At 42.2% G+C, this 14,648-nt stretch overlaps 1 protein-coding gene across 1 annotated transcript in view; it reads left to right on the top strand.

Annotated features, from left to right (window-relative positions):
- The first annotated feature begins 812 nt into the window (after positions 1–812).
- The window catches only part of dgkb (diacylglycerol kinase, beta), a 30,358-nt gene continuing 16,522 nt past the window's right edge, over positions 813–14,648 (top strand). Inside the window, exons 1-4 of the mRNA XM_080471969.1 lie at positions 813–1,109; positions 3,409–3,549; positions 14,084–14,160; positions 14,594–14,614. Coding sequence (XP_080328095.1) covers positions 3,480–3,549; positions 14,084–14,160; positions 14,594–14,614 — 168 coding nt within the window. The 5' untranslated portion in view covers positions 813–1,109; positions 3,409–3,479. The remainder of the gene's footprint in view (positions 1,110–3,408; positions 3,550–14,083; positions 14,161–14,593; positions 14,615–14,648) is intronic.

Raw genomic sequence — 14,648 nt, forward strand, 5'->3', positions numbered from 1 at the left:
TGCATCAGTAGAGACGTTTCCTCCTGCAGTAAGCCGTAGTGTTTTAACATGACGTTAATGAACTGACGCTTTCAGAAGGAGGTTTGATCCACATGTTTTGATTCTGGGAACTAAACCTTTTCCAAATCATCTATTTATTTATATATGTACAAGAAGGATGATGCAAACATTTCACACCCAAAAAATATTTTGTCAACATCAAACAGCTTATTTAGTTAAATTTGTCCGTTCTAATGTATTTTCTGACTCTGTGTATGGAAGCTTTCACGTCTGTGTTTTTCTTTCCTCTGGGTTAAATGATAATTCAACAAATAAAATGGCTGCATTGAAATCTGCTGCCATCTCCCACCTTTTCACTCTACGCATCATTTCCATATTTCTTTTATTTGTCTCTACTTCTCCTCTGACATTCATCCCCCCCCTCCTTTCTTCATCGTTCTCTCCTTCCTGGAGGATATCTCCCACAGGTCGCCGCCCGCCGCCCGCCGTGCTGAAAGCTATTGCGACCAGCTGATGCGCCGTGCTCCGATGACCGGATGACTTGAGAGGAGGAGGGAGGCAAGAAGGGGCAGGATGGGAGAGGAGGAGGAGGAGGAGGAGGAGGAGGAGGAGGAGGAGGAGGAGGAGGAGGAGGAGGAGGGAGGCAGGGAAAGCAGGCGTGCATAGGACCTTCGGGTTTTATTTATTTATTTATTTATTTATTTTTCCAGGGAGGAGGAGGGAATGTGAGGACCAGAGCTGTGTGAGGGGAGGGATGGAGGGATGTGACGTGAGCAGGCGGGAGTATGGAAACTGATCATTGCAGGCACAGCAGTGTTGGATAATTCTCCTCTCTCTCTCTCTCTCTCTCTCTCTCTCTCTCGCTCTCCGACCAGACACTGCTGGAGAAAAACAAACAGTAACCCATCCACATACTCGCACTGTGTCATGCAGCAGAGAGGACGGCTGCTGCCTCTGCCGCCGCCGCCGCTCGTGTTCTCCCTCGCCTCGCAGCTCCCGGACGATCCAGAGGAGGATCCGCGGGGAATGTGAGCGAGGAGCTTCATCTGAAAACATCAGCCCGTGGCGGAGGACTCCTCCCTCGGCTCGCTCCTCCGGCTCTGCAGCAGGTGAGCGGCGTGCTGGCGTCCCCTTTCATTCATGGTGTTGGACGTGTCGCAGGGACGACTAACAGCCCGTAGACATGTGTCGTCTCCTCTCTGCACCACGGGAGGACAACCGAACCGATCCGGTGGGGTTTGGATTCTTGACGGGGGTGGGGGGGGGGGGGATGCACTGCAATGCACAACAGGAACACACTGCACACATCAGGCGGCTTCTCCACAGGAGAGGGCATCGCTGTACTGGATCAGACTCACTGGAGGACACGATTCTCCAGCAGCTCCCCTTTTATTTATTTATTTATTTGTATTATTTTTGTTGCTGTCCGTGTGAAGCATTAAAAAGAAAAAGAGCATCGCAGAGCGTTTCTAGTTGAAGCTCCGAAGGCAGATCAAAGTTTATTGCGAGGGTGGCTGATTCCCACGCAGCAGCGGGCTAACGCAGCAACACATTGTGTGTGTGTGTGTGTGTGTGTGTGTTTTTGTGTGTGTGCTTGTGTTTGTGTGTGTGTTTTTGTGTGTGTGTGTGTGTGTGCGTGTGTGTGTGCGTGTGTTTTTGTGTGTGTGGCTCAGGTTAATATTTCATTGCGGTTTTGATTCTCCAATCATCTCTTCGCCGTCAAATATGACACGTGAACACACACACACACACACACACACACACACAATTATACAATCATTACGAGCTTGCTGATGTATATTATTCACACACACGGGTGCAGAAATGCACGCTCATCCATCCTCCACATGAATGAACGCCACTTGTTGATCCAGGGTTTCAGTTCCCAGTAACTGGGTCAGATGCTTCATCGTGATGTGACACACACACACACACACACACACACACACACACACACACACACACACACACACACACACACACGCGCCCGAGTGACACAGACACAAACAAGTTCCTGCACAATACATGCACATTCATCCTGCAAACAAGAGGGGCAGCAAGGTCATGTGACGCTCAATAGCAGAGCTGCTGATGTTGAGCGAATTAGTGCGACTCAAACAGGGACGTGTTTGTGTCACACGGATAAGTGATACCTGGATTTAATCAAAAGACGAGCTTCACCGTGTCCCGGATGTCACATCCTGGAACACCTCAATCACTTTGATTGGCACACCATTGGGCGGATGGGTCCTCTGTGTCCTGCCTCTGGTACAGGATGTTATCCTGCTTTATATCACCTGCAGGTCCTGAAACACATCGTCATTGGGCTCCGTTCAAAAGCAGCTGCTTCAGCTTGAACCGGGTCGTTCTGCAAACATGGCAACCAGTCAGACTGATGTCAAATCATTTGAAAACAAAGCTTTTAATGCTGCTGCTTTTTTCTTTTTTCTATCTCTATCCAACCAGCTTTCTATTTGTTGAAGACATTTTGTGTCGTTTCTTTTCAAGCTCACCTTCTGAGATTTTCTTAACTCAGAAATCAAAATGGATACCTTCTATGTTATCATGATCAATATGATGGATCATGTGCTGTGTTTGAGTTCAACTGCAACGCTAAATCATAGTTGTTGTTTTTTTATTACCTTTTCATCTGCAAGTGCTTCTTCATTATTTGAAGTGGGTTTTTTTTGTTTTTTGTTGTTTTTTTTCAAAAAATAGTGCTTTTTCTCAGAATAAAGATCTTAAAATGACGTGTCATCATGTAAAACATGATGCCAAATATTCTTTTTTTTTAAATTCTCAGCTTCAAATTGTCTTTGGAATTATTTGATTTAAATGCCAAGTCATTGTGTTGACGTTGACAAACACAAAGATTGGAACAACCAATAATGTCAAATTTTGGAGTTTTTCAATGTAATAAAATCCGTAACGTAATAATTTCCCTACAGTGTAATACGATATTTGAGCCATTATTGTAATAACATTTTTCCTGAAATGTAAGTTATTAGATTAATATAAAAAATCCATTTAATGTGTGTATTATTACATTATTGGCTGCAGTTATTACAGTTTGAATCATAAACGGGATGTTAAATTACCTCTTTTTTTAAATTTGATTTGTTTATCAGAGGGTTCATTTGAAATGCAAAGTGTATTGAGTTTCAGAAACATTGGCTTTCTTTAGAGATGGTACAAATGACAGTGCATGTGGATAAAAAATGGGAACAGAAAGATAAATCTACTTAAACTTGACCGAATGTTTCACAGATGTTTGCTGTAACTGATATTTTTCGACCTGCAATTGACTCCATCTACGTCGTGCACATAGTGAAATTGACAGGCGTGACTGTTTTCCCTACTTTTGGATTATCAAAAAAACTAAAAAAACCTTTTGCTGTTGTTTTGCAGTGTGAGACCCCCCCTGCTGTGTGCCGCTGTCCGGGGAATGCTCGGTGGCCACAGAGCGGAGCCCTGAAACGATGAGCAGCCCGGACCAATGGGTCACCCTGACCCCGGGCGAGTTCGCCCTGCTGCAGGAGTACACTCAGTGTGAGTAGAGAACGCGCTCCTCCTCTGCGTCTCGCTGTGTTGAGGACAGTTTGTGTTTGTTTTCGAGGACGGTAGCGGCAGCAAAAGGGACAGATGACATTTTCACCAGAGGCACCTGGTCACATGCGCTCGCTCACCGAGCTCCACTTGCTTTTTGATTTTTTTTTTATTGTTTGTTTTTTTACTTTTAGAAAGAAAATACCTTCTGAAAGCCATTGAATGACAGATTTTGTATTTTCATATACCGTGTCCTTACTGATGAATTGCCAGAGGAATAGAAGATCAATCCCGACACTCTGATTCACGTCTCAATAGCTTGTAGATTCCAGAAGTGCAGAAAAAAAACATGATAAACAAACATTTGTGACACTAACCTTTTGTTGCGCGTATTAACGACTTGATCCCAAAGAGAAAAGATAATTTTTTTTATTCTGAACTTAAAAAGAACCTTATTACACATTTATTTCCACAGTTTCAACGTTTTGTAGTGTAAGACAAAACCCAAAAGATAAAAAATGTTGTTTCCTGAAACACATATTGAAACAAGCCGATAATCAGTAAAGTAAAAAGTATTTCTACATATAAAACACTACATGTAAAAACACTTCACGTCCACTAAAAACCTGCCTTGTAGATCACATGACGTGTCATAGTAAAATAGCCTGAGTTTTAAAAATGATCAGTTTTTCAACCTGGCTCCAGCATGTCACTGATATGTTTTTTTTTTTAACTCCTTTTGAAAAATACTGTGGGATTATAAATCTAATTTCTGCTTTCCTTATATGGATGATCGTTTCCTTCATCAACCAGCCACTTCTGAAGAATTAAAATTCAGAGGACACCGACTGAGACAATTTCTCAATTTCAAATTTCTTATAGATCATTTCCTTCCTCTTCCCGATCATGTGTTTGAGTCTTGTAGTATGTCACTAATATTACTGCTTCAGCATGATGGTACTTTTTGCTGGATGATTTATTTTTGTTGTTGATTTTTTTGGGGGGGCAGTTTCAGGCCTTTTTTGTGTGGAGTTTGCATCTTCTTGGTGTGGTTTTCCCCTCACAGTCTAAATGATATGGGTTTAGGGTTGACTGATGACTCTAAAGTGCCCGTGGGTGTAAATATGGGCGAGTGTGACTGTTTGTCTGTGATGGCCTGGTGACCGGTCCAGGGTGTAACCTGCCTTCGTCCCACAGGCAGCTGGGAAACTGGATGGAAGATTGTATAGAAAAACGGGTTAATGGACGGACTGATTCTTATGAATGCAAATGAAAGTTGGACTTTTTCTTTTATAGATCAAAATACCTGGATATGGTTGCATTATACAGAAGTTTTTTTTATATATATCAATATGTTTTCACCTTTAAATCTTTTCGCTCGTTCATTTTATTTCGAACATGACGAGTAAAAACAAAACAATGAATACAATGAAAATAAAATCTTTAACGTGCTGAAAAAGGAGTAGGAAGAAGCATAAGCTTATTAAATCCCACCCCGTCTCCAGTCTGTCTGTTTGCACCCTGTGTGGGGGTGTTTTTTTGTTTTTTGTTTTTCTACACACAGTAATTTAAATATGGTGATATGAGTGAATAGTAGAGAATGTGGAGTGAACTTTGGCCCAGAAAGTGTTTTGTTGTACTGAGTATTAAATGGCTTCCGAACAGTTTGTTTTGTACGCGTTTAACTTATTTATTTCTTTCATCCAGTATTACTCTGAGAAAATTCTTTTCATGACTTCTTACATTGTCAATCCCATCTATTTGTATTAATATTGTATTTGCTTTAATATTCCTTTGACAATTCCAAAAGATCACAGTTCAGATTTGTTTAGATTCCGTGGATGGTTCATTCCTGTCAAACCAATTCTTTTATTTCTGCATTTGTTGCACACGGAAATTGTAAAATGCGAATACACCAATGAGCCATAGCGTTATGATCTTGACTCCACTGGACCTCTGAAGATGTGCTGTGGAATCTGGAACAAATATAATTGCAGCAGATCTTATAAATCCCGGAGGTTATAGGTGGGACCTTGTTTATCGATGACTCCGTTCTCAGTTCAGCCGTTTTCATTTGTTGGGCCACGTTGGACAGATGCTGACCTCTGAAGACCGTCAACACTTTATTAAGATGTTCTGATCCAGTTGTTTTATCGTCATTATTCACACAACAATGGCGCTCGGAGCCACTGGAAACACAACTTTTTGAAAAAGCTCCAAATCTGTCTTTGTTTAAAAGGAGGAATGTTTTTAAAACACCTCAAATAATTTGGCATTTGCCAACATTTAAAATCTTATTTTTAGACATTATGGATCATTTGGCTTGTTTTGAAACGTTTTTACTTATACCTTGATAGTCCTTGATTTTACTGCAAAATCTTTAATTTTCGATTTTAAAATGTTATTACATATGTATTACATACAATGTTATACACGATTCCTTATCAGGTAAAATGTACTTGCTGCAAGGATAGATAATTCCAGTAGTTTTAACTCTTTAGTTTAAACACTTAGTGTTTGTAACTGCTACGCATGTGCTCTATGACCGTAGTAGATAGTTCTGCACATGCTCAGTAGATGGACAATAACAACAATATTAATAACAATCCAACTCTATCATCTGTCCATATGAATGTCTGAGTAACTGTCCTTGCTGGTGGGTGTGTGTGTGTGTGTGTGTGTGTGTGTGTGTGTGTGTGTGTGTGTGTGTGTGTGTGTGTGTGTGTGTGTGTGTGTGTGTGTGTGTGTGTGTGTGTGTGTGTGTGTGTGTGTGTGTGTGTGTGTGTGTGTGTGTGTGTGTGTGTGTGTGTGTGTGTGTGTGTGATTTCATTACAATACTAAAACAGCCACTCGGTAAAGCGCACACCTTCACCAACACTAACTTGGAATGTTACGGTTAAATGATGATGATCTCTTGGTCCCATTGTTTTCAGACGGTTAACAGCAGCTGGAGTTGTAGCCCTCCAGGAGGTCTCCAGGGTGTCTCCATGGCAGCAGACACTGATCTCCTTTGATCATTTTCATGAGGTGCCTCTCCCATCCGCTTTCGCAGCTTTATTGGGATTTATTCGGAATTGGTTGTTTGTTAACATCCCAGAATCTAATCGATTGGTCTTTGGATGATGACAAATTCGGGCTAATAGTTTTTGCAAAAACCAATAAATGAGTACATAAATACAGTCGGTCAAAAACATAACCTTTGCCCCAACTTTTGTTGGCGAAGGTAAACAACCAACAGCACCCACTAGTGGCTGTAGATGTTAACTACATCGTTTTTGGTATTTTCTCTTGAAACGTTTTTGTGTGAACGGCGCCTCATTGTCATTCACATTCACATTATGTGAATGTTGCTCGGTGTAAATAATTGTCCAACTCCTGCAAGAACACAAGAGAACAAAACGAGAGGATTTTTTTTCCCTCATTAGCTGGAGTCGGTGTTTGTCCGCGAGCTTTTCCCCACCGAATCGCCCTCAAAGTTTAGAGTATTTTAAGCAGCTCTTCACTTCATCACTGCTGGAAAGTTGGCTCGATCTCCCCGGCTTCAGCGTTCCCCCTCATATATGGAAACGAAGAATTGGTAGAAGCCGCCGCACACGAACACAAAGTGGAGTCAGATAGCATCAAGCCAGCGAGGTAACGGGGGAAGCCCGGTGGCTGTAAATCGCAGCGCCGTTAAATTCGCTGTGGTTAATCTTAAGCGGGCCGTGTTCTAATGATATAATTTTGTGTTGTCGTAATTGCAGAGTGTGAGTATGCGTCGCTGACGAAGGGAACTCGATCTGCTGAAGCGTTTAATCTTCGGGGGTGAGCTGTGACTGATTTATTTGCAGCTCAACAAATGGCCTCCGCGCTCGGCGGACTGCACTCTCGATGCCTGGAGTTTATGTTACGCTTCGAGATGTTGACACGTTTCATCATTTGGAAATTGTACCAGGAATGGAAAATTTGATGATATCTGGCAGGCTCACTGCCGGATGCTGCGCACCGCCCACACACAGTTCTGGGCTGAACAAAAGAAAAGAAAAAGGAAAGAAATCATTTGGCAAAAGACCAAAGCTTGAACTACCTGCGGATCAGGAAAAAGCCCGTAATTGTCCAAACGCTTTGGATTATTTGAATTAGATCTCCTTTTCCAAAAGAAGTACAGATGTATTGTTGCAGCGGGAGTCTTTTGAACCATTACCTCTCATATTCAGTGCAATATTTTAATAATTGATCCCCGCAAGTAACATTTCTGATAAATTACTCTTGTAATAGAATTTCTATTGCAACGTACTCTTTCCCTTTAATTCTGGAGTAAAAACAGGACTTGTTGCAATCGCCTTTGACTGGAATATACTCAAAATATTTTGTGTTATTATATCAATGGCAACAATTACTGAGTGATTCTATTTGGGACAGAGTAATTTAAAATCCCTGCTGTTTATTATGTTTTTCATTTAATATGAAATAATATGTTTAAGTGAATGATTAGCAGTCACAGCTGTGTACATGGTTACAAAATAGCCAGGAAAATAATTGAATTGAAGAATATATTGGGGGGAAAAAGAATAAAACTGATTTTTCTCAGGATTTTTACTGTTATTGAAGTTATCTAAATGAGTTATTTTAAAGGATGTATTCATTTTCAGTCTCTGTAAAAGTTATGCAGTTTGAGTTCTTCTCAATTTTCCCATTTAATCCAAGTAGTCAAGACATTTTTAGATGTCAACCCTCGACTTTTGCTTCACGAATACTTACAAAAAAATCTAACTCCCTCTACCCTCCTCTTCTTATGGCTTTTAGTTTCATTCTCTTATTTTTGCACAAACCTCACAAACTATAAACAAATGACCCGCCATATCGCTGTGGATGTAGCTGAAGCCACAGCCCGAGAGAGCAGAACCATCTTGATACGCGCCGGTGAAGGCACGCTCGCAGATGATTTTAGATCACCTTGTTTCACCGAGCTCCGTGTGACTACGTGTGCAATCTGCAGTCACGGGTAATAAAGTATGTCTTTCTCTGAGCTGTAACGAAAGTCATCTCTGCACCACATCTTCCCCGCCTCCGCCGTACCCACCCCCCCACCCACCCGCCCACCCCCCACCCCCCACCCCTCCACATTCTGTGTGGTTTAATGGAGCCACGCACGCAGGCTTTCATAAGGCTTTAATGGCCGTGTGCCGAAGCAAGCACCAAAGGTCTGACTCACAACAATTACAGTTCCTCTTTATGCCACATAATTACTAATATGAGCTGTGTGGCAGTGTGCGGCTTTATTATTTTACCTTTTAAGGTGGCAGAAAATCTCCGCGCATTTCTGAGCGCACAAAACATGAAAATGAGTTTTGTCCCCCTGATTAGTCTGCGTGGCACAATGGCCCGATCATTAGCGCGACTGGGGAAATGCGTGTTCCTGAATGCGACAGGCTGCGGGTTCATAATCACTCCCTTGATGGTGTGTTAATAAAGACGGCCAATAATAAAGACACACACACTCCGTTCAGTTTCATTTGTAGTCGCCGTCGGTAAAATGCATCCGGAGAAAAATCAAAGATCCAACAAACGGCAAGACGTTCGGCGACAAAGAGATCAAATGTTCATTTTGAACGGATCCAAACCGTCAGTGGTTGTTCACTCTAATGCAAAGCCTTGCTTTTCTCCAATACCTCTTATTTTTCCTTTGACATCCTGCTATTCGTTCTTGGCAGGTGAACTTATGTACACTTGAATGCAATGGTGGGTCGCACGCAGCGGTTTCTTTGGGGAGGAGCGTCCCTGAATATGAGGTCCCGTTTTCACAAGTGAAGACGCATCATTTTCACGTTTTCATGAAACCGATGTCTGTTCACAGGGAAATGGCAGACACGCTAAAAACAATGTCGTTTTCATGTTGAACCACGTGGTGTGTAATGAAAACCACGCATGTACGCGCGCAGAGAATGGTAGGCTATGAACATTAGCAATGGGAGCACACAGACATTTGTATGGACCGATGGAGGTGGATTGTTATTACGGTGACTGTCGACTCGAAAACTACCAATTACCTGGAGAATCTGGACTGGGAGTCCTGACACTCTTGTTGTTATGGTCCATGTGCTCGCGCTGGTGCAGATGAATTATTTACTGTGGTTGTAGTGCACATGAGCAGAAGCAGCGTTTCGCCCATTTCCACGGAGATGCAGTCGAAGCGTTTTCGAAAACTTCCACCGTAGGAGCTTCGAGCACCGCTGTCGGGTTAACCGACACCCAAAACACAACGAAGGTTTCGCATTTTCACTTCACTCGTGTAAACAGGGTCCAGGAAGTGTTTTGTTTACTTTTTGTAAAATCTTAGCTCACACAACGGCAGCAGTCGGAGTCTTTGAAAACTGAGCTTATTTTGAAAACGCCTTCCAGACTGAAAAGTTTTGTAAACTCGCCGTCTTTGTGTAAAATGGGAAAATACAACTTTTCTGAAACGCTGATTACTGCACATGCTCTGCGTAGACCCACAGTGACAATGAAGGAGTGTTTTTACTGCTGACTCATCACTCCCTCATCATCTGCATCAAGCGGGAACATACGGGATGCGTAATATACAAAGAAGAAGAGGCCGATTTAAGGAAAGTGAAAGTTTCCATTGAATTGTTTTCTGCGTACATACATGGGTGATTGTATCACAGGAGCAACACAACACCCACTAGTGGTGTGACACCAAAACTACACGTGTGTCCGTGTTTTTCAAAAACTTCTCACTTGTGGCCGATGGAGACTCGAGTGCTACTCCTTCTAGATCCCACCATCGGGACACGAACTGATTCCAGTGTAATAATATAAAACATCCACAAGTTTACTGGATCTGGTACAACCAAGCACATCCCTGGAAATGCTCCATCTCCATGTCGTCTCTCTGAGCTTTCATACTCCCACGTGGTCACTTCAGGAAAGAAAAAGTAGTGCATGAAAAAAACCCAAAACAAAGTTCATGACCAGAAGTGATGACAGGAATTTAGAACGGCCGTTAAACTGAGAGTCTCCCTTCTGCCTGAGTCTGACCTCAAGATCCCTCCTGGCCGTTGCTTGTAAATAACAACGCAGGATATTTACACTCCCTCACCCAAGAAAGGTTCTCCTTTCTCAACTTGAAGGGGGCTCTTCATCTATTTGATGGACTCGCACTCGGGGGTGTTTAACACATGTTTTTGAGCCACTCGAGCCGCTCTCTCCTTGTCGTGCCAAAACACCGAGAGCAAAAAGTAGAAAATTCAAGGTAGAATATGTTGGATACAAAACAGCGGCGGCTCGTAATCCAACATGCCAACTTACATGTTCTTCAGCGTTTCTGCCATTTCTGTGGAAACGGACATTGTTTTCTAAACATTGTCGTGTAAATGCAAAACTTTTCTGAAACGAGATCTGGAATCAAACCTCATTTTGATGCTCCTGAATTTGAGGTTCCCGCTGTCGGTTGGAGTCTCTTCTCTACACCCTGGCAGTAACTTTCCCTCCGTGGTCCGAAGGCTCTGATAATTGGCAAATAATGTCTGGTTTACTTTGGTGGAAATAAAACCATCAGCCCCTTTTTAACGACCCAGACTTTTCGCCTTTTCCGGCAAGCAGCTGCATATCAATCTGTCACACGCTGTGCAGTTTTCTAAACACAAGTTCACCTCAGAACTGCTCCCAGACCAAACATATGCCCGTGAGCTCAAGCAGTTGCACTATTTGGAGCTCGCAATCAGTGCTTTGTACTTAAATATGCAATAAACGGCCATTAAAACTGTTACAGATACCGAAAAGCTACGTGATATGAAGTACAATCCGAACCAAGCACCTTTCTTTAATTTGTAAGAAGCAGTCAGTGTCTCATGTTCGCAGATGAACAGGCCCCTCCAGAGCATGCGAGAAAACAAAACTCCTAATTAACTTCAGTAACAGTAAGACCTGCTTTCTGTGGTGCAGCAAATTGATTTAGCCGTTGAGCTCATAGACCCTCCGTAGCATTCAGTAATTATCACAGCAAATCCCTCTCTTATAAAGTAATTTTTTTTTTGCCCAAAGCTGAGTTATAAAACAGCGAGTGAGAATAAATCACCCGCAGGAGTTCTGTTGTTTCAGTCGGGGTTCTGATTCGTCTTACAGCGGCCTTTCCACGGAAAAACGGCACTAATTAGGAGCGTTCTCATCTGTTTGTCTGCTTGTGATCACAGCGAGAGTCGCCGCATCCTCAGCTGTTTGTGCGACGCCGCGTTTAGAAGGATAACGAGAGCGGCGAGTCCAGCCTGCTCCCTCACCGACTGCGACTCTAATGGGTGTAACACCAACAACGTGCAGTGGTTATGTACTGTGTGTGGTTTGAGTTGCTGAAGATCCATCCATCCATCCATCCATCCATCCATCCATCCATCCATCCATCCATATGACCGAGAAATAACCATCCAGAGCTAAAAGGCTGAATATCAGGAGTTGGTTGTGTGAATTTTCTGAGCTTATGTCAATGCAGCCTTATTAAAGGGGCACTATATATAATACCAATCGCCTCTGTTGTACATTTGTTGGCGCTGTAGCGTCGGTTTAGTGCCAGTCAGTCCATCACCTGGCTTCTTGAGTTTGTCTCTTTGGTTCTTCTTTTTCCTAATCAAAGTCGCCAAGAATGGGTTCAATGGGTAAATAAATTTTGCTGGTCATGTAGACCAGACCCTCGGCACCATAAGCTCATTAGCATCATTAGCTCTGCTTGACCGGCCCTCAGGCGTGTCACTGGAAATTCCTGAGTCCAACTAAATGTAATGTTGTTCCTTATTAAATTCAAAAGGGTCGTGCCATTATTACATTATTAGTTGGATCTTGCTCCTTGGCAAGCAGATTTTCACCTCGCACAATTGGTGTTTGACATTGGAAAATATTTTACAGGATTTAAAATTTTGAGAAAAATAATCATGATGACCAGACAAAGATTGGGACTTTCCCCCCCAAAGATCTCATATTTGTATTATTATTTTCATTAATAGAAAATTCTTATTGAGTATGTCGGACCTCAATAGTAGTGATAAGTTTTCACGTGGCCCTTTGGAGAAATTAGTTGCCCATCCCTGATTTAGACTATCCCGTGTTTCAGCCATGAATTCAAACCATGGTAGTTAATTCCTCCTTTGGAATTTTCTCTGAGCAACTCAATACACCACCTTGTGGCACAAACTTTTATTATATTACATAAAAGGCAAGTTTGACAATTTTCTGACTTTGACAAAAGATCTGTGTCAGCAATGACTGCTTATCCTTAATAAGCTCCATTGACTTAAATTGAAATATTATGTATTTGACCATTAACCATCACTCTGTCGGGCTGTTAATGAGTTTCTTTGCGAACTAACCCGGTATCTGCCATTAATATTAACCTCACCCCTCTTCTCTGCATGAAGCGGATACCGTGGCTGCCCGCAAACTCGTATAAACTTTATATTTATGTCTGGCCATCAGGACACTCTGGAGAACTCCACAGCAGCCATCAGTCTAACACCCTGGTTTAATAGTTTATTGATCATACAAGTCAGATAGAAGGATGCTGACAGCCGGCAGTACAAGTTGCTAATGCAACCATATATTTGGGAGGAACAGCGATCTGTTGGCTGTCTAATTTCAGGATTTATCACAAGCACAAGCTCAAGAAGCTGCATGTATTGCTAAAGCAGTCAAAAACACACCAGAGGAGGGGACGGGTTGGATCAGTTGGAAGGAATTACATCTTTTATCTTTGGAATACGTACAGCCAAACTCGGGATTGTTTTTGTTTTCATTCTGTATACAGGAGTGGCATTATTCAATATTCTTTTTTGTACCATTGATTGCCAAAGGGAAATTATTTTAGTTATTTAAAGAGCATGTTGTGTAACTTCTGAGAAGCCAGTTTGTGTCTTGGTTATAGAAGGATATTAGTTTGTTGTTTAACTGAACTTTACATCCATACAGACGAGGCCTTTTCAGATCAAGTTAAATTCTAATGCATATTTGACTAAACCCAGACTATCAAGTGTGGACTTTTAAATATTGTTAACAGCCTAATTTTATCACAGAACTCCAGCACTTCTGCTTATACATTGTCACTTGATCTATTAAAATAGTTGCCACGTGCTCCTTTGCTATGGTTTCTACCCCCCGGAGGTTGTTATTGATTTTTAGCTCAAATATTTACCTGATAGCGACACATCTCCCCGAAATAGCTGAAGCGTCGCCCAGCAGATAATAACAGAGATAAAGATTCACCTCATGTACAGACATAATCCTGCCTGCTGGGAGTGTACGACACTTTTTCACCACTCTGACTCACTGAATGGGAAAGACGCCCCACAACACAAGATACTGCATGCAAATGAAACCTGTCACGTATGGCACCGCGTATGGTCCAGAGTGAGCGCGCCGTCCAGATCTCCACAAGAAAAATAGAAGTTTAATAAAAGATACGCTCGGGTAAACAGCGACGTCACTCATGGAAACATAAATCAAATGTGTAAATGACGGTGTGGCGCTAAGCAAATCGTAAATGCACTGACATGCTCTAAATATTTATCCTCAGACTCGACTAAGAAGCTGAAGGATGTCCTGCAGGAGTTCCATGGAGATGGTGTGTTGGCTAAATACAATCCCGAGGAGGTACGCTCGTTTTAGAATCCTTTATATAACAGATCGTATCTGATCCAGCCGCTAGGATCAACACACACACGCACACACACACACACACACACACACACACACACACACACACACACACACACACACACACACACACACACACACACACACACACACACACACACACACACACACACACGGATAACTTTCATATCATCCTGGCTCCGCTTCACCTCAGTTGCCTCACATATGAAAATAAGTCGTATTTCCTCTTTGTATTTTAAGGTAAAAGATAATAATCGCAGTCGTGTTCACACACTTGACACATTTGTATTAAATAATCACTTCAAGTAGAAGATCAAATTGTATTTTTTTAGCATCACCACATGTCCTGACTTTGTTTACTCGATGAACATGTTGAGTTTCTTCACTTCCTCCATGCTGCGGATTGTAGAAGCAGGAAATCCTCAGCCAGGTAAATGTCTCCTTCTCTTTCTCACTTGTTGTTT

The sequence above is a fragment of the Lipophrys pholis genome, assembly GCF_963383615.2.
Source record: "Lipophrys pholis genome assembly, chromosome: 9".
Taxonomy (NCBI): Eukaryota; Metazoa; Chordata; class Actinopteri; order Blenniiformes; family Blenniidae; genus Lipophrys; species Lipophrys pholis.